We start from the raw sequence: 21,916 nt of genomic DNA, 5'->3' as shown, positions 1-21,916 counted from the left end.
ATAGTTAAACAATAAAATTTTTATATTTATGCTTTATATATTGCTTTCATAATCGATATTTTCTGAACAGTTGATATTATGCATTAAATATTTTCTTTAAAATTAACATGAATGGACATTTTTTAAATATTTTTTATAGATATTTACAGACGTGGCTGAATTTAGACACCATCAATATGAGCATACGCATCTTTTTGCTTGTGAGACATGTGGTGCACGATTTCGTCAAAGATTTTCCCTAAAACTTCATGTTTGTCAGGGTAAAGATTTAATCTGTGATGTTTGTAATAAAATTTTTGTTAATAATGAAAGTTTACAACGGCACAAATCCAATCATGGCAAAACAGTTTATAAGGTAATTGTCATTTTATTTTAAATAATTATATAAATCATGCTTTTATTACGTTCGTTAAATTATGCAATAATATTGTAATTTGATATAAACAAGTCTTAAGCCCAATAATTATACTAAAGCCAAATGATTGCCAGATTAGATTGGGCTATATTACTGCTACAATTAGTAAATAAATGCTAAATGCTAAAGGACTAGAAGTAGGCATTAGGCACTACCTTTTATTAAATTTAAGAAAAGTTGGTTTATTCTCCATTATTTAATTACAAAATTATTGTGGGGAATCACACCTAAGTGCAAAATTTCCAGCAAAGAAACACTTAACTTCAATAAATAAACAACAACTAACCCGTTATATATAAAAACCAACAACTGCCGAATTATCGGGCTAGCAAATGGCTATAGTAATATTAATATTAATTATTAAGGGCTATAGTAATATCCCGCTTCGGGCCGATTCTTTTCTTCCAGTTAAGCCTAAATTTATTTAAATTATTTAATTAAAATTCTAATTATTAAATTTAGCAAGAGATGGCGCCTAATGCCTAACTCTAGTACCAAATTAACTTAAATTATTAATATTACTATAGCCATTTGCTAGCCCGATAATTCGGCAGTTGTTGGTCTTTACTTAACTTCAATGTTCTAATGTTTTCGGCCACTATTTTATCAGCCTTCGTCAGGAATTGTAAAATGGAAAAACTGTTCTATAAATAGAATGCCGTTGCATTCTAATTTTTAAACATTTCAAATACGTTTGAATAAAGGCTGTGGCATATCTTGTATGACGTATATTATGAGTCTAGATAGTTTTCCATGCATTTGGTACATGGATGGCATCAGTGTTGAGGCAAGCTCCAGTCTTGTCTGCCCTGTAGATCTCTATAGCTTCTAACATTCTAATGTTTTGCCGGTCGAAGACCCTGTGTATTAGGGTAGCTTGGTCCCAACGGGGAAATCTCCGGATCGCTGGCATAACGTGTCAGAGCTGTATTAATGTTTCTTTTTTGTACGTCATATTTGTGATCTTTTAGTCTGGCTTGCAGCAATCTGTACATGGATCCTATATATGATAGTATTCTGTCAAACCTATCATCAAGAGCTCCTGGGATTTACTGCAACAGTGGGATGCAGTAAATCCCAGGAGCTCTTGCTGTCCTTTGCATTAGATAGGAAGTGGAAAATGTTGGGTTTCCTTTTGTATGTTACGATTACCTTTAAATCATTTGCAATCCTCCTGTATACATGATGATGGGACAGTTCATAGTTTAGGATCACCCAATTAGCTTCTGTTTTGTTAACTTTGTTATTGGTGTTAGATGACCAAGCCAGATGTTTGGATGCTAAATTGTTGATAAATGAGGTGCTGTACCCATGGTTGGATGCAACTTGTTTCAGATGCTCTAGTTCCTTGCTAGTATCTGACATCTCTGTAGAATGCGAGTAGGCTCTCACTACCAGTGTGTGGAATGAGGATGCCTTATATGACCATGGGTCAGCTGACTTGGCCAGTATGAATATGGGGATGTAAGTAGGTTTGTGGTAAATTGTGGTGTTGAACTTATTATGCACTACTTGAATCTTGATGTCTAAGAAATTAATGATATTGTAGCTTTCTTGATCCAATTTTAGTGTTAATCCGTAGTTGTTGTTATTAAACACCTTTAACACTTCCCCAATATCTGGTCTATTTCTCCATACAATCAAAATATCATCAACATATCAGGTGTAAATAAGGATATTATGTTTGATGTTTATTAAGGACCACTCCTCCAATTGTAAGACCAGTTCACATAGATCACCTGAAATGGGGCTATTCATGGGTACTCCTCTATTTTGGATGTAGGTGTGTTTGTCAAAATAAAAACAGGACAAATAGCATAATAACAATAGGTTTGACAGAATACTATCATATGTAGGATCCATGTACAGATTTCTGCAAGCCAGACTAAAAGATCACAAATATGACGTACAAAAAAGAAACATTAATAAGGCTCTGGCACATGATCCAGAGATTTCTCCCAGTTGAGACCAAGCTACCCTAATATACAGGGTCTTCGACCGGCAAAATATCAGAACGTTAGAAGCTATAGAGATGTACAGGGTGGACAAGAGCTTGCATCAACACTGATGCCATCCATGTACCAAATGCATGGAAATACTATCTAGACTCATAATATATGTCATAAAAGATACATCACAGCCTTTATTCGAACATATTTGAAACATTTAAAAATTAGAACGCAACAGCATTCTATTTATAGAATGGTTTTTCCATTTTACAATTCTTGACGAGGGCCGATGAAATAGTGGCCGAAAACATTAGAACATTGAAGTTAAGAGTTTCTTTGCTGGAAATTTTGCATTTAAGTGTGATTCTCTACTCTATACAGTTCTAGTTTCTGGTAAAGTTGTTGTTTACAAAATTATTCATATTAGATAAAAGAACTTTGTGTTTCATTGTTTCATTAAGATTGAGCCAAGAAGTATTTATGTAATATTGGAATTTAGAAATTGAGTTTATAAAAATTAATTGTTATAATTCATTTTAATTTTAGTGCACAGATTGTGAAAAAACTTTTCATTGGAAAGATTCCCTTTTAAAACATTCTTGCAAGAAACCAGACATTGTTACTTCATCTAATTTAAAGAGCTCAAACTTAAAGCCATTAATTTGTGATATTTGTGGCTCAAGTTTTTCTTGTAACAGTAGTTTAAAAATCCACAAGTAAGAATTTATTTATCTTGCTATTATTTAATATCTAATCTAGTTATAAGTTGTATTTAAAATTAATAATAATTATTACACACTTTATGGTGAAGTTTAAAACATATTATCACATGATAATCAAATATTAATATAAAGCCATTATCTGTGTGTGTGTATATGTGAATTCCTTATAACTCTTGCAATTTTTGTCCAATACAGATGAAATTTTGGTTATATTCATTTTATGTTCTGACAGAAAGTATGGGCTACTTATTTTGCAGAAATATTAGCTATAGAATAAACGTTTTATTGATTTTTGGATCAGTGATCGCATTTACATTGCAGTGACCTCGTTTAGTTTATGCTTGACAAGATGATTTCCCTTAAGTTGCATTTTTAAATATTTTGGCAAATGGCATATTTTAAATTTACTTCATTAAATTTAAACTTTAAAAGAAGATAGCCATATCATGTCACTTCTATGACAAATTTTTTTTAAAATCTTTCTATGGTGACCACGTGACGTTCTATTATCCATTCAGAAGTAACGATCTAATGAGCCTATTATTTAGAAAGTGTTATTACTCATCTAACTAATATACATACAATTCATCTGTATTTTATCAATATGGAATTAAAACAAAAATACATAGGGGAAAGTGTAAGAGTAAAATTGGTAAGGTAAATTCTAGATCTAAAAGTATAAGAACTGAGTCCATGAAGGCCGCGAAGTCCAACTTGAGCAATGTCGAGTAAGAATGGCTTTGGCAAGGGTTGCAGAAACAGAATCGGTCATCAAAACAATATTAAGGTGTCTATTACTAAAGAAAGACAGAAAGGAAGTCTTTTAAAAGACAATAGAGTGTTTACTCAGAATTTAGTGTATAAAGAAATTTTATAAAGAAAGATTTTAATATAAAGGCCTAAATCTGTTTGAGTGTGTAAGAATTTTCTATAACTCCTGCTATTTTTGTCTGCTCCAGGTGAAGTTTTGTTTTGTTGTTGTTTGTTACAACAGATAATATTTCTACAAATTAAGTACCGTAGTTTATACTGTAAAGTACTATTTTTAGTATCTTAGGAAACCGACACTAACTGCGGCCGGTAAAACTTCCGTTAACCTAACGGGTACTTTACGCGGATTCGAGATTAGTTTGCCAGGCCTGGGCTTTTACGCGTGCACTGAAAAGAATTAGTGAGAATAATGACAAATATCAAGTCAAAGTTTCAAATATATTTAATTAGTAAATAGAATTTACTATGTACAATTGTCTATAATTCAAACAAAATTTATTAACGAAAATCAACAAGTCAACCCGACAATAAACTCAGCTACTTAGCTTAACTTAATATTAATTCCCCTTTGAAAATTCGACAAATCAAATACTTAGGAACTATGAACAGAATCTCTTACAAACTAAACGTCTATCCGTCACCTCACTATACTAGGAACCTGTTTTTTCAATCTTTTCGCTATCGTCAAATCGTCAATCGAATTCCTCTTTAACACCTTGGATCGCCTAATTCTCAATCTGGACTTTGACCAGGAATCACCTCGCTCTGGAATTCACCTCGCTTTCTTCGGTTGACGTGCTGGTTTTATGCTGTGAGGTGACGTCACAACTCAGCTGGGTTACTCCCCTTATTTACATACTTAGTTTTCTAACATTAAGTTTCTTTCTGGCAGCTTTAATTTTCCGACTAAAGCTTATAAACCGTTTACAAAGTATTTAGCACAATTTTCTGGGATGTTATGATGGTTTAGTAAGTTCTTTGCTAGTGAGTGTGGGGATTCCCCCCTCCATTTTTTTTTTCCTGCAGACCGTTTACTTTTGCTGGGCAGCGCAGTACGCGAGATTTTTTCCGTGTGAGTTGGTTTATCTTCTTTTTTTGTTAATAATAAGAGAGTGGTGGGGAACCTTCGTCCTAAATAAACATAAGCCCCAAACAAAAGATAATAAAATGAAAAATAATAATAAAATAAAAATAACGCTTGGACTCAGTTCCTTACAATACTAACAACACTTCTTGAATATCTTGAAATCCCTACTCTTCTCAATTCTACAATCTCTACCTTTCTCATAAAAAGTATTCCATCATGTTTGATGGGGGATTTTCTAGTTAATATATAATTATCAATAAATATTTTTTTATTTTAGAAACTCAAGCAGGAATATGCGATAAAAATTATATGTCTGAGATTGCTTTTTGTAACTAAAAAGCTTAAAATAATTAGGTCTCAATTTTAAAAAATTGTAGACCTACAAATTCCCACTGTCATATGTCCATCTGTCATTCCTTAATCTCAAGAACAGAGTTAGACAGGTGAAAGCTGAGACTAAATATGGAAAGATTAGAGGCAGGAGGCCTCAATTAACTATATATGGACTTCCAGTTCAAACTGGAATCATGTTATTTCAATTTAAAAATTTTCCCCCAAAAGGAGTTAGATAGATGACCAGCATGACTCTGTTGCTAATGGAAAAGTATGATGTACAGGGGCAAATCACTACTAATTTGAGGTGGAGAGCATATACAAGGGCAGTTTTTTTCCAACCTCCGATGGTCCGTAAAAGAGGTGGAAGCCTTCACACATTAAAGGTGTGTGAAGACCCAGTATTAGCCAAAAACATTAATATTTTTGGTTTAATCCTTGAATTCATATAAGCAGTTTGTCTCCTTTAGTTATAAATGTTTATAAAATAATTTATTAATATTACATAAAATAAATCAAAATAAAATATTAATACTTTTTTGTTTTGTATTAATTGTTTAGTAATCAAGCCAGAAAGCAATATTGGTTTTTTACAAAATAATAATTTATTATTAATTGAATGTTGAAACATTTATTTTATATATTTTATTACAGAACTATTCATGGTCAAAAGAATTTTTCTTGTGAAGACTGCGGGAAAAAATTTCATAGAAAAGATATGTTAACTCAGCATCAAGCTGTACACAGAGAACCAACTTATCGTTGTCCAACATGTAATAAACTCTTTAAAACAAAGAGATCTTTGTGTACACATGAGATGATACATGATGGAGTGAAACCATTTAAATGTGGAAAATGTGGAAAAGTAATTTTAGAATTTATTATTATTATTTTTGTTTTATATTTTAATATATTATTATTTCATATATTGAACATCATATAGCTTGAATCTCACACCAAATATCACAAAAAGAAAGTCAAAAAACACTGAGAGCAGCATTAACATATTTTTATCTTCGCTAAGAGCAGCTCCAAATTTCCAATAACATATCTGCATCATTCTTATTTTCTACATTATTTTCCATATTTAACAAATAAATACATATTTTAACATCATTCTCACATTTGTAAACACATCCTCCTTGTAAATTACTTTTGCTTTATCCCATGTTACTTCATCTCCTTGTCATATGCTTCTTGCACTTAACATAAGCTTATCTTATGCTTATATACATTTTTCCTATGTTCACTTAACCTCTCTTTAAAATAACTAGTACACCTTAATAAAGTCCAGCAAAATCTATTCATAATACATACTAATGTTTTTAGATGTGTTAAATATCCTTTTTCAGGTTTTTATGGTTTAAACTGTAGAATCTGAATATCTCAACCAACATTTGAGTTTCAATTTTTGAATCGTGAATTTCAAAAGAGAGTTTTAAAAAATTTGAATTTATGTTAAGTAGAATATAAACAGTCATATGTTAATTTTAGTAATTTAAATGATATTTTCAAAAATTCTAAATACTTCAATAACTAGTGTACCTTATCTCAGCAGTCCAGCAATTTCACAAAAACATATACCATATGAAATATTGTAGAATATTAATTATTATAGTGTGTATCTTCTTAAAGAATGTACTACACTATTTCATAATGCACCCTTGTGCATTCAAGAGGTCCTTCACATCTCTGGAGTTGACACATTCTCCCTTCTCAGCCAATTTATAGATTTCAATTTTTTCTATCATAAACAAGTCCACGATGTCCTGCATAGGTTGTATAATCTTTGTCACTTTCCTTTGTACTTTCACTTTCAGTTCACAAGGACCATCATAATTAAACCCTACTTCACCAAATATATGTGTTATTTAAGCTTCTCCTTAAAGCACTGATTGTCACCCTATGTCTATCACTATATCAGCTGTCTGGTGTTTTTCACTGAATTTTCTTAGCAACTGAAACATAGTTAGGATTCTTCTAAAACAAATTGTTGCTACCTGTTACTGTTTCTATTTCCCAGCCTTCTGTTATATATTGTTACCTTTATTGGTCCTTTTTTGTGATTTTCCTTGCCATCACTCCATTGCTTATCAAACTTTCTTATTTGGTAATCAACCATATATTTGTTATATCTATGTTGATAGGCTATATTTCTAATATAGTCAAACTTCCATGATGGTATCTATATGTATTTTTATAAAAAATTTTTAATATTTTATTCTTTACTATTATCTTAATTTAATTATATTGTTTCTTTCAATTTTAGGAATTTTTTCAGAAGAAGAATTTACATAGACATGAAGAGACTCATAATAATAATAGAAAAGGCTATAAATACGTTTGTTCCATTTGTCAAAAATCTTTTATTAGCCTGGAGTATCAGTATCTTCATCTCCTCGAACATTCAAAAACCTGTGGAGTTTGCGGACGCACTTTTCTGAAGGTAATTATTAAAATTTGTAATCACGTTTATAGTTTTTCTTTTGTCTTTAAAAACGATTTCATACTGATAATCAGTTTAAGTAAAAATTTGATTTGAATCACTCTCATATGTCTGAAACATGTTAGACTGGACATAATGGCTTATTGTTTCAAATAAATAATAAATTTCTAAATTGTAAGCTAATCAAAAGACATACATCTAGGTGAAGATGTAATTTCCACTCACAGAAAAATTGCAATGGAAAACAAACAGAAATGAAGAAAAATTCAGTTCCAATTTGCTAAAATGTAGAATATTTTTTTTAATGGGAAGTAGAAATTAAAATAACTTTTACTATTGGTGTCATTCGAATTTCAAGCTTTTGGATGGCAGCATGGTTGATGACAAATTATTCACTAATCATATAATGTTTCACTCTCACTTTCTTTTTCTTGTGCATTTTTTCAAATGTTATATATCAGTGAATAGCTAAAAACTTTATTATGTAGCAATATGTTTGTATTTTGTTGAATGTGGTCAATGTTTTTAGTTTTGTTGCATCTGTGATATTCCAGTATGATGTGATGTTGGAATATCACAGATGCAATGATGTGATGTAAAAATTTCAACATCACATCATATGTGATGTTATGTTGAAATTTTTCTTAACTTCTGTTATCTTGACTTTCTGTTTCTGTGTATGGCAGTATAGAAGTTAAACATTTTTGAACCTTTTATACTACAGAAATGGAGAATTTTTTGTTTTCACCCTACAGTTCTGTAGTATTTTTTTGCAAATTGGATTCTAGGTTTACTCTCCTCCATTTTAGATGCTTAGTTTAGATGTTTGATGTTCAGTTTAAGTATTATTTGTCTCAATTTAAATATCCTTATTTATAAAGTAGAGTTAATGATAAATTTCATCATACAGTGTATTTATGTCTACTATATTATTATATGATAAATGTTTTGTATTTATTCACAAAATTAATTTATGAACTGTTTTGCAAATATTAACAAAATAGATTAAATGATAAATTAAGTTTTCATAATTTTATTTTTTTGCCTTAAATACAAATAAGTTATTGAAATAAATCAAGTTTTTCTGAAATATCTGTACATCAATATAATAGTGTAATATATTTGTAAAATATAATAAATATTTACCTAAACTTTTGATACTAGGCTATTTTATGTTAATTTATTTCATTTTTAATACTGAACACTTAATTTTGGTGATTTAGAGGTGCTGTAGTTAGTCAAGAGTGCTGGTGAAATTTATTAGTGACCTTTTGGAAAGTGAAAAACTGTGGAAAATATTGCTTTTTTTGTAGTTCTACCATTATTTCTGTTGATTCTTGGTGGAATAGAGGAAAATCCTGGTCCTTTATCCCATACTCATCCTCATTCACTGATTCAGTTTCCTAATGTTAAGAGTAAGAGATGTTCTTCTAGCGAACCTACGTCGAAAATCGTGAAATTTGGATGATTTTTTTTCCTGCTAAATCTAAATCAAGTAAGCTGATTCCTAATGAAATACTTTCATATTTACCAGGTGTATAAGCTTAAATCCGCTGTTTTTTAGTCAGAAAAAAACGACGGTATGTGTTAGAATTGATTGGCTTGTTAATTTGCATAACAAAAGTGATGAAGTTGACTAAGATTGAAACTGAACTGGAGGAAATTTTTAAGTTTAAGCAGGAATCTCAAAACAAAAATAGTTTGCTTTTGCATAGTGTTGACTCACTGGCAAATGTCCCTTAGTGATTTATTGAAGAAAATAAATTCAAGAAAGAGAAATTGGGTCTTATCGATTAAAAACATTTTTGATAATTTAGGCCATCCTTTTGTTTTTTGAATCATTCACAGCTACAGTTGAGAAGTTATTTGTGTGATATAATACAAACTAGATGTGATCAATTATGGAATCAAGATATAACTTACATTTCATTTCAGCAATATGATATTTATGAAAGAAGTACAGGTTGGCAGACAGCCAATTACTTAAATTATAACATTGAATTTTCTATGAAAAATTTGTTTATGCCACAACGTCTTAATAAATATCAGATTATGCCAAGTGGTTGGTATATAGATATTTCTAAGGGGCATTTTTTCCCATATTGTATTATCAACCATGATTGTATACTAATACATACTTTTGCATCATGTCCAGTTTTATATTTGTTAAAGAGAGAAGTTCTCACTGATGATTTTTCGGAGAATTATTTATATGTTAAAAATGTATTATAAATTGTGATAAATTGTAATTATAAATGTATATAAATTGTATAATTTTTCGTTACATTTAACACAAACAGTACAAGGATTTATTGTTTAAGCACAATCGAGAGACTATTGTGTGACTGTTTATTTATTATTTAATTTTGTTTTATTTCCCCCTTGTATGGAAGTACAGTATTTGTACTTGTATCAATAACAAATAAATAAAATTGTGATGATTTAAGATATTCAGAAATTTTTTCTCATTCACTTTACTTTTGAGTTCTTTTATAAAAGCTGTTATTTTCACACTGTTTATTTCTATAAATTCTGTTAAACCTTCTACTTGTGAAACTTTAATATTAAAATCTAATTTAATATATAACTTGATTGAAATAATTTTTTATGATATATATATGTATTATAGATTTTTAAGCATTAAGCTGGATTTAAGATTGTGTGTGTGACAAAATGACATCAGTTTGATGCATTCTCACATATTACAAAGTCTTCAGAACAGAAACTATTAAATATATTAGTCTTTATGATACAATGTTAAGTTCATTGTTGCCATTTTCTTATATTCAGGGGTGTTTGTGCTCCGGGAAACCCCGGAATTCCGGGGATTTTGAACTTCGATACCTGGAAATTCCGGGGATCGTCGTTCAAAAGGAAGTAGGAATAATAATGAATTATTTATTTTGATCTGGGTAATTTTGTTTGCTTTGAAAGCAGAAAACGCAAGGTCAGTGTGTGTGGTGAAAACTTTTCCTTTCTTTCTCCAAAGGCAGTGATAATGCGTGAAAAGGGGGAAAAAACTTCTTTTTTGTTCTTTCCTTATTGCGAGTTAAGCCGGATGCACACATGCGGCGCGGCAAGGAAAAGCGGCAGAATGACGTCACTTTTTCTCGCCGCGGAGGTCTATTTCGTGCCGCTTTTCTCATGCCGCGAAAGTTGGTCGAATTCTATCTTTCGCGGCGGCCGCCGCCAAGACGCGTTTCTATCAACCAATAACATTTCGTCTGGCAGTCACGTGAGAAAATACTATCACGTGGTGTTTTAATGGCGGAAAGTTCGACGCGGTTAACCGAGATAACTAACATCAGAATAAAGAGGAAAGAATAATAAATTTAACACAAATTCTACACAGATACAGTAATCATATATTATTTAATTCAAAGAACAAAACAACCGAATCTTACTCGAAATAGTATTCTTTATCGAGAGATCTTAATCGAAGAATAAGCCTATTTTGTACATCAGTTCTTTATCGATCCAACAAAATATCTCGGCAAGATTCTTGCCAATACGATATCTCTAATCCAAAATATTCATTCGAATCTTCGACGAAATCTTCTAGCTAAATAAAACAAACGGTACAAAACAAAATTTGTAAACACGTGGATAGCGGAGTGTCGATATCGTTCGCCATCTTGAATACTGAATGCATGCGCCGAAATGTAAACGGATTGCCGCTTGTGTGGTCGTGCATCTCCTTTATGACTCATTCCCCCGGTTCTCGGACATTCTCTTCTGGATTCTTTTCGGCAAGTAGGCGCGGCAGAAAAAAAAGGGAGAGACTTCGTTCGACCAGATGTGCGATCACGTGACTCTGGGTTCAAAGGTCTTATCTCTCCTGGCGTGGCGCCAATAAGTAGAGAAGGGGGATTTTTCGCCGTATTAGCTATTTGTCATTGATCGCTTCGCAACTTTTTTTTCTCCGCTGTGTAAAATTTTCGTTTCATTTATTGATGCACGTGTAAATTTTTCGTTTCGTTTATTGAAATATTTTTTTATTTATGTACGCAAGAGAATTTCACTATGAAATTTCTCGATATAAATAGTGATATTATACAATTAGAAGAAGGTGTCCGGAATGCATTTAGGTGGAATTGGATTGAACGGAGAGATGGTAATGGGGATACCATCGGCACATGGTGCAAGAAAATAAATGTTGCTGGACAAGCATATTGTGTTTTTTGTAACTCACTGCTGAAGTATGGTGGGGAAGGATTCAAGGCTTTCACAAATCATTCTAAAACTGTGACGCACATAAAATATTCAAAGTGCATTAGACATTCAATGACTTTAAGTAATTATGCTAATTCAAAAAATACTGATGACTTACTGGAGACTGATGCTCGGCCATTGGATATAGTGACAAGAAAAGCACGCCAAGAGGTATTAATAACTTCGTTTATCGCCGAGAATTCTCTTTCTTTCAATGTAGCTCCCAATTTAATTGAACTCTGCAAACAGTTGAGCCGCGATCAGACGGCACTAAACTCGTTGGAAATGTCCAGGACTACTGCATGTTATAAGATGAAATATGGGCTCGCAAAAACTATTAAGGAAAATATCATTAAAACTTTAAAGGAGACTCCATTTTCTCTAAATTTGGATGAAAGTACTAGCAATGCTCAAGAAAGTATACTGGCAATATTGGTGCAGTTTTATGACAACAATCAAAATGAAGTTGTAGTTCATCATTTTGCATCTCTAAAGATGGAATCTTGCAATTCAGAAGCTGTTTTTAAAGCAGTTGTTAATACTATTGAAGATAATAATATTCCATGGGCAAACTTAATTAGTGTATTAATGGACTCATGTAACACCATGCGTGGAAAAAAAAGGGTGTTGAAACCAGACTACGATCAAACAAAGCACCCCACTTATTAGATATTGATGGTGACACATGTCACACAGCTAATAACTGTGCAAAAAAATTTGCTTCATGTTTTGATAGATACTTAGAAGATTTGTTTGATGACATCTATTTTGATATGAAAAGCTGCAGTAAAAGAGAAAATTTTTTCAAAATCTGTGAATCCCTTGCCATTAAAAAACTTAAGCCCTTGAAGAGACCAGACCATAGGTGGGTGTACATTTTATGTGTTTTAGAAAGAATCAAAGATCTGTGGGATGCTCTTATTGCATTTTATTTTCACTACTTGGATAAAACTGATAAAGGGGATTATTTTTCTTATGTTGAAACTGTATACAATAAAAGAAATATTTCTGCAGCTCAGAAAAAAATTGTTGAAGGGGTGTATTCTTGCTTGCATTCCCAACAACTCACAAAGGATGCTTTAGCTCGGAAAAAAAGAATACTAAATGGGTTATTTGTTATGCAAAACAAAACTTTATTGCATATGGCATTATATTCAGCAGTATTACCAGAGTTCAACACATATATTAAATTATTTGAAACAAAAAAACCAATGCTTCATTTAATACATTCCAGTATTTATAAATTGATGGCAAAATTTTTCTCTTTTTTTATGAAGCCAGAAAATATAGAGTGCACATCTTATAATGATTTATTAAAGGTTGATGTCACAAATCCAGAATTCCATCTACCTAGCAAAGTAATATTTACTGGTGCAGAAGCTTCCACTCTCCTGAAGAAATTATCAAAAAATCATCCAATAGCAAAAGAATTCCAAATTTCTCTGATGAAAGCTTATACTAATACAGCACAGCATATGAAACAGAAATTACCCCTTAAAAATTCATATCTAATTAGTTTTACAGCATTAGATCCAGAGCTAAGAGGTAAAACCAGTACAATATTAGCTTTTGAAAAATTATCATCTTTTATGTCCCATATTTTTAGTGATAATGAAAAGTCAAAAGTAGAAGCTGAAATAAGGTTATACCAGAGTGATATTGATATCACCAAAGAAATGCTCTACACATCTGATGAAAGTGGAAATCAAGTCAAGTGTACAATTGATAAATATTGGTCTAAAGTTTTTAATTTAAAAGATGATTTCACAAATGATTATAAGTATCCTACATTGGCTAAATTGGTCAAAGCCTGCCTTAGCTGCTTCCATGGCCCATTAGTGGAAAGTGCATTCAACTTAATGGATACACTTGTCACTGACTATAGAACCTCTCTTAAGATTGATTCCCTAGATGCAGTGCAGACTATTAAATATGATTTAATGGCTTCTAAAGAAACCTCATGTGAAAAATATGGCTCAAAAAATCCAATGACTGATCCAATTCACAAAGATCTCTTACTGAATATGAACAGAAGTTGGAAAACATATCAAGAGGACTTAAAAACATGTATTTCAGATGAGTCACCTATAAAAGTCTCTGAAAAACCTTCTACATTAGCAGAAAAGCAAACTGCTTCTACCTCTGCATGTGCAGTTCTCGAGGAAATTTCTTCAACTGTAAATGAGGAAAATAAAAGTCAACCTTCCTGCAATTATGAAGTTCACCACAAAAGAAAGACAAGCCCACAAACATCAGAAAATAAAAAAAAAGCAGCAGAAATTAGATAATTTTTTTTAAAGAATTAATTCAGGTAATTTAAAATATTTACATAAAATGTAGTAGTTTATATGTTTGAAAATTTATGGTTATTAATTTTGCAAAAAAAGTAATTCATTGAACTTTTATAATTAGGTCATTCAATACTTCATAATTGTAATTTTTCATTTCTCCCCCCTTCTCGAAACTCCAAAATGTCGGTAGTAAGTCCGTAAAAGTTTCAGGGGATTTTTTGGGGTCCCACAAACACCCCTGTATATTGGTAGACACAGCGAGCATTAAGCTTTTTTTCTGCTTAAACAATTATTGATTTGAACTGCCTCAACATTGTGAAATGACGTAATTCACAACTTACTGATGAGAAGCCAATGTGTGGCAATTCAAATTAAAAATTACGGAAAACGAGGGGTCGAATGACCACTCGTTTTCCGTAATTTTTAATTTGAATTGCTGCCAATGAACATTGGTTCCAGTCTGATGAAGGACCTTCAGAGATCCTTTTGCAATGTGACAAATGCATACTTGATTTTGTTAGTCAAAACAAATAATTTTATTTACAAAAGCAACTTGACTAGAAGAAAGTGGAAGCCCTGATTATCATAATTCATAACATAAAAATTGTCAGTCTTATGAAAGTGCATAATTAAAAAATTTTTTTATTTACAGGAGGAACAACTTCGAAACCATCACAGAATGTTTCATAGTAATCAATGTTACATTTGCAAATATTGTGGCCAGACTGTCAAATTACGACAATCCATGATAAGGCATCTTAAAGAAAAACATAATGAACACGAGAGTGAATGGAAAAAGGCAGGTGTTATAAATTCAATGATAATCACGAAAAAAAAGGGTTCAGAATTGCCCGAGTCGAAATTACCTTCAGAAGGAGATGATAGTCTAGGTAATGGTTTTAATTAAATTTAAAAATTATATGATATAATAGATTATTTTTTAATTGTCAGTCATCAACAGTGTTGCCACCTTTTCAAAATTACTGACCTGGACATTTTAAAATTAGGATGTTATACTTAGAAATAAAAAAATTAGGTTTTTTTATTGTGAGTAGAAAATAAATATTTTTTTTTATTAGAAAGAAAACATGTACATTATATATTATTAAAATACAGTAGAGCATCGTTTATCTGAATCAGTTGGGGACTGGGATTGTTCGGATAACCGATTGTGTACGAGAAAATATATTAACCTATCCGATGCTGAAATTTTTCTCTGTTGCGTGTCTCTTCGTGTTGAATTTTCATCGAGTTTAAGCCTAACGAAAATTTTTATAATAATCAAGGCTATTGTATCGTTAAAAATTATTTCTTTATTTTGTACAAACAAAATAAATATATTGAAAAACATAAAAACAAAAAAATTATACTTTAGAAGTTAATCTAGTATCAAAAACGTTTGATTCAGCATGACACAGTCCGACTGGAAAGCTTTCGGTTAACCGGCTTTCGGATAAACGACGCTGTACTGTAATACAATAATCATGTGGCATATCCAAAAATAATTAATAACAGTCCGATGTTGATATTGATTGCAAAAATAATACATAAAAGTAAGAATAATAAATAATAACATATACCAACATTAATAACATTAAGTTACAAAGTATACATTGTATCTGATACAATATATAATATAAATATGAGGCGCACGCAATGTTATTTTCATTTTACAGCCAAGAAATGAACAATGTGCAGACCAGTTTTAAACCAGTTAGGAACTTGTGTTGGAACAGATGTAATATTTGCCAGAGATATTCGCAAGTTAGAATTTTAAAAGTACATTTTTTTGTCACTCTTAGCCTAGGGATAAGTTTGGATGGGAGTGTGAAGTTAGTCTTTAACTGCTAAAATAAATTACTCGCAAATATTTTTATAAATTTATTTTGTTTCATCATAATTTCACAATTTCTATGAAAACTGGACAAATTAATAATTAATCCAGACCATAAATTTAAAAACTGGCCTGGTGGCAACACCAGTCATAAATTAAATATTATATATGATAGAAATAAAAGTTTCTCATTATTGTTATTTCATTTTTCTTTGAGTGCTTATTTAGAAATTAACAATGAATTTATAATAACAACAATAACAACTACAACTTCTAGACAAAAGATTAGAATATTTACCTAACTGAAAGTTCAGTGTACATTTTCTCATAAACAACACAGAATATGAAGCTTTTTTTTTGACCCTACATAAACAATGTCTATTTATATTTATTATACTCATTAATCAGACAAATTAACTCAAACGTTTTTTTGTTACAAATGGAAATGAAATGACAAAAAAATAGAATAACAGTTTGACCATGACAAAAAATTAGAATATTAGCTAAATGTGGGTTAAATATAGGAAATACAACAAAATAAACTTAATATTTTGTGACGTTGCCGTTTGCCATAATTAGTGCTTGCAATCTGTCGGGCATGGTGTGGATTAATGTTTCTCATTCATTTCTGGTGATGCAGTTTCAAATGTATCAAATGCACATCACTAGTTTCTCTTTAGAAGTTGATCACCATTCATTAAGTTGTCTGCGGCAGTTGACCCTGAAGCAATGGTTTTACCAGAATTGATGTACTCACAGTACATCCTCAATACAGTGGTGATGAAAATCCCAGTATTTCCATTACTTCCTAAATGGAGTGACTCATTCGTTGGGCCCCCCGACAATTTGTCCACAATCAAATGTGCTTAGATCTTTACTCTTACCCATTTTGCTTCTGACTATTACTAATACCGTTAGCAGCACTCCTTATCTTGTCAAACTGCCTCATATCTCATCTGCAAATCACTTTCACGCTTACGCACAACTCAAAATTTTCATAATGCCAGCTATCCCTAATTCAATTGCTCTTCAGTGTATATTCTAAAGTATGTACAATGCTATATGTTCTGGCTTTTTTTAGCCATTTTGGAAAATTCAGTTTTACTGTATGTATATGTACAGTACATATGCACACAAACACTGCCGATGCCAAGTCACACATTTTTTAAAGATTTGCTGAAAAATTATCAATTAGATAGTTCAGTTGTATGTTTTATTATATCATAATTTTAGGCACTTTTCATACATCATAAAGATTTATTCTAACTACAAGTTTTCAAATTATTCATCATTCAAAACTGTGCATTGTTAACATCCACAAATAAGTGACTCAAAATGTTCATCAAGAAGTCTGGTAAGATTGTTGTGTATATCTTTCCAATTATTAACTTAATTCTTCATAATAAAAATAAACCTTGTTTGAATTTGAAATTATCAGAGAGAATATACATTTTGTTTTTCTTTATATATATACTGTAATTTTTTCTATGGTATTACATGCAGCAGATATGTGCCAAGAAATGACATATCATAAATTGTTGCTGTCTGTATAATGTCTGCTGTATCTTTAATACCGTAGAAAAAAAAATACAGTAAATTTTCTTTAACAACTGCCAAAGTGATTACATGTTGACAATCTGTTATATTCAACAGTAAAGTGGGATAAGTAAAATAAGACTAATTAGTATAAATTCTGGTTTTGTTAGATCAGCCATATGTTGAAGCGGATAGCTTAAAAAAAATACCTATTTATCTGAAATAATGATAACTCAATATTGAGATTAGTTGTAAGATATTTCCATTTAATCTTGTTTTTGATCATTTATTTTTTTACAGGAATAAAATCTTCATTATCAACGTATGCAAATCAAGGAGGACAAAAAGTAACGTGTAACAAAATAATAAACAAAACAGTGTCGTCGGATGTTTGTGAAATATCAGTGCCTTTAAATAGTGAACGATCTGGTGATAAAAACAGTGGACAGATTATTTCAACTTCCTGTACTGCTGATACAGAAGAACCAAATAATCATGTAGAAGAAGAAAGTTTGCCAAATGAGAATGAACATATCACACATTCAGTTGATAACTGTAATGATTTGGATTCTGAAAATGATTTAAAGAAAATACAGACAGTTGGAAATTCAGTTCAAAAATTCAACAGTATGAGAGAAGAATGTGAAGTCAATTTACAAACAGAAGAGATAATTTCGGAAAGTCATTAAGTATCAGATAGTTTAATAACGTGAAACAAAGAAATATTTGTTTGAAATTAAGATTCAGTATTTTTACTAAATCATTATTTATATAATTTAATTTGCATTGTTTATTTCAAGTTAGTTCAGCATTTCTCGAAATTAAACAAAAAATAATAAGCAATTTTGTTTTATTTTGAAATTTGCTGAGTAAATTTCCAAAAGTATTTCAATCACTTCAACAATCATTCTGAATAAGATAAAGTATACTATTATTTGTAATGATGTGTAATCAGATTTTCTTTGGAAATTTATTCTGTTTGGTAGCACTCACTAAATAAATAAATATGGATGCAAATTATATATAACAGTAGGCTTACCATCATATTTTTTTTTTTAAACTGGGACAATTTTGAGAAAATAAAACCTACTAGGATAAGTGCCTATGATTGAAAAGGCTGTATAAAAAGTTGTTAACAAAAAAGTGAGTTAAAAGCAATTTTTAATAACTCAACTGAACATACCTTATTATTAAGAAGTTATTAATATTTATTACTAGGGTAAACTTCCTTTAAAAATTCTCTGTCACTTAAATCAGAACTTTTAAAATATGACAATATATTTGAGGAAGTTCCTATTGTTACTAGGCTTGCTTTGTGTTTCGCACATTTCGAATGATTTTTAATGTCTGAACACCGACAAGTTACGGAAAATTCTGAAAAGCATGGTTCATATTTCACTTCGTCAATACGATCACAGACTTTTTTCAAAAACGGATAATCATTTTTTAAATCATCAGTAAACACACAGTTTCTTTTTGGCATTTTGGAGATTAAATTAATTAATTTAATGTACAGTATAAAATAGTCTCAAATGCCGACTAGCAATTTGAACTCCACTAAGATAAGACGTGCAACAGTGACGCGTTTCCAACTCTAATTGAAACAAAATATCTAAAAAATGAAATAAAAATATCTGGATCTCATAGGCTAAATGCCATTATAAATTTTGGGGAAAACATCTAGACAACATTAAAAGTACATAGATCTAGATACAAAATATTTAAATTGGCAACAGTGAATGTAACAGAGGGGATTATTTAGTTGCCGAATTGCCATTTTACTTGTGGCAGCACTATTTTTACTTCTTGTATATTCGGCACTTTTAAAATTTTACCAAATAACCGGGACAAAACGACAAACTGGCAGGGATGCCGGGATAATCCCAGTCAAAACGGGACGTCTGGTAAGCCTATATAAGAATATATTTACTGTTAAATGATTGTGTTCATATTTATTTATTTATTATAGTAGTAATGTATTTGTTTACATACATACATATCCTTATGCCCAATCTGATAAGGGTGAGCAGCAGGAAAAAGGAGACTATAGTCTTAAAATCAATCTTTGAACTGAATGTGTTTATTTGAACTTTAAATTATGTTGCCATAGATAAAGATCACATTAAAGAATACATAGAATCACAAACCATGGATTTTAACTGATTAATGAATGTATGAAACTTTTAACTGGTTCATCAGCATGAAGAAACATTTTGGAAGCAAAAAAACTGAATAAAAAGAAAGGATGAATGGCATAATATAAAGTTTGACATGCAAGATAGCATTGATCAACATTGTATTTGGAAATAACTTTTACAGTAGAAATATTTGCATTGTATATAAGCAAATTATCAAGAAAATTATATCATATAATCATAATCAAGGTGAGTGTTTTAGTTATAATATAATGCATAATAAAAATTAAGAAATAAATTGCTTTATTACTACTACTAAAGAAAAAATACAAACATTTGAAACTGATAGAAAATTCTTTAGCCTTTTATTAATTGCTCTTTTTTATTTGTTAAATATTAACTTAACTAGTTTAACTTCATTATGATACGCTATAGTCTCTGCTTCTGATCATTTTCAGTGATTCAATCACAATGTTTTGTATCACTTTATGATGATCTTCAGTTTTATAACTAATAATTTAAAATAATTCTTTGTAAACAGTCTAAATTTGATATATTATTTACATGTACGGTACACACTAAAATTTTTCATGCATTGTTTCATTTAATCTATATAATTTAAAATATTTTGAGCAAATTAACAACAGTTAACATCTTAAAATAAGCTTGCACTGCTTAAAATCAACTGTTCAAATGTCTTTTTGTCATATTGACATTAAACATTAAACCTTTGTGCTTCAAAATGCACAACCTATCTTTGGGATCTGAACGCTCACCCACGTGTTTGCTATATGTGGTGACCCATGTGACGAATAGAGGGATCCTTGCAGTTGAGGGATGACATACTGTTCCCAACACACTGCTTTGGCCCTTGCTTTGTATAAATGGGAGGATCAAATCAGGCTCCATTTGAGTCAATTGGCTAGTCATTGAGTCCTTTGAACCTTGGCTCAGATTCAACATGAAAGTTGCTGTCACAACACATGGAAGTTTAAATGCATCATGTAGTGTGATGTCTGAAGATGAATCAGATATTCAGGTTGGACTATCTGATGTTATAAGTGGTGATAAATATAGAAGAAAGATAAGACCTGCAAAGTTTGATTTACTGTAATTTATTCTTATATGACAGACATATACAATATGAGAATTTTATCATTCCTCCATGAGGATAAATGTGGTTGTCCAATATGGCATAAAATATCTATGGTTTTAAATACTTAAATAATACTGGAACAGGAACAATTCACTCTCAGAACAATTTGAGTCATATTCAGACCTTCCTTGTGTAAAACTTTCAGTGCATTTCTTCATTCTAGGATTCATCTTGCATATGTTGGGCATACAGTTAGTTGTCAACACAATAGTTACATGCTCAAACTGCACACAGCATTAGCTGACATCGAAATGACCAATTTAGTATGTGTCTTTCGTTTATATCAATGGATGATATAGCACTGCACAATATGTATAATGCAACTTTGCAATGAGATAATGTAATGTTGGTTCAATGTTTTAATAACTTAGTTAAATTACTATTCTCATTAATGCTATATTTAGCAAGAAATATGCATTTTCAGTAGGCTTACAACACTAGTAAACAGTACATTTATATAGTACTTGTATAACAACATTTATCTGGTCAATATATTTATGAACTTCTCAAAAATATAGAGATTGTAAAATTAATATATTCATATAATTTTATATGATATAATTTATTTATTAAATTTAATTATTAAAATTTATTCCAGATACATTTGGCAAAGAAATCTTTCTTTGGAATGAGCCCGAAGAATATGCTATAATTTTGTGAGAAATAAATTACATAGCAGTCAATATATAAAACTGCTTTATGTAAATATGTATTATATTGATAAAATAAATTCCATTATTTTGTTTTCTTGAACATCATTATTTTAAAAACCTTATATTATAAATATACTGTACACTGTACGGTATATAGTTATACATATACTGTATTCAGATTCTCGTTATAAACTGTCTCGAGATCGTAATATTTTGCATTATATTTAAAATTTATAACTCGGTATACTATAACACTTTGTAATTTGTTTTTCTCCCTTGAAATAAATTTTATTTCGATCAGTCCCAAATTTTTACAATACAATCAGCAGATAGTTTTAGACTTTTGACTTCGGTCCATTTTTCAAATCAAGTTATC

The 21,916-nt window shown here is 30.6% G+C and overlaps 2 protein-coding genes and 1 long non-coding RNA gene across 3 annotated transcripts in view; all 3 read left to right on the top strand.

The window, feature by feature from the left end:
- The window catches only part of LOC136988420 (PR domain zinc finger protein 15-like), a 51,544-nt gene extending 32,873 nt beyond the window's left edge, over positions 1-18,671 (top strand). Inside the window, exons 11-16 of the mRNA XM_067286264.1 lie at positions 140-355; positions 2,911-3,080; positions 5,932-6,142; positions 7,547-7,723; positions 14,879-15,116; positions 17,897-18,671. Of these exons, the coding sequence (XP_067142365.1) occupies positions 140-355; positions 2,911-3,080; positions 5,932-6,142; positions 7,547-7,723; positions 14,879-15,116; positions 17,897-18,285 (1,401 nt within the window). The 3' untranslated portion in view covers positions 18,286-18,671. The remainder of the gene's footprint in view (positions 1-139; positions 356-2,910; positions 3,081-5,931; positions 6,143-7,546; positions 7,724-14,878; positions 15,117-17,896) is intronic.
- LOC136988508 (uncharacterized) lies at positions 13,411-14,223 on the top strand. The gene has a single exon (XM_067286385.1). It carries the CDS (start codon positions 13,411-13,413, stop codon positions 14,221-14,223), a length of 813 nt encoding a protein of 270 aa, XP_067142486.1.
- A 44-nt stretch (positions 18,672-18,715) lies between the features above and the next one.
- On the top strand, positions 18,716-21,632 carry LOC136988433 (uncharacterized). The gene is made up of 2 exons (XR_010882759.1): positions 18,716-19,980; positions 21,486-21,632. It is a non-coding gene; the product is annotated as an uncharacterized lncRNA (long non-coding RNA).
- The last annotated feature ends 284 nt before the right edge of the window (positions 21,633-21,916 follow it).

The sequence above is a fragment of the Centruroides vittatus genome, unplaced genomic scaffold, assembly GCF_030686945.1.
Source record: "Centruroides vittatus isolate TY-2023 unplaced genomic scaffold, ASM3068694v2 scaffold_3315, whole genome shotgun sequence".
NCBI classification, from domain to species: domain Eukaryota; kingdom Metazoa; phylum Arthropoda; class Arachnida; order Scorpiones; family Buthidae; genus Centruroides; species Centruroides vittatus.
Note: the sequence above shows the minus strand (reverse complement) of the source record. Positions and strands in the feature narration are given on the sequence as shown.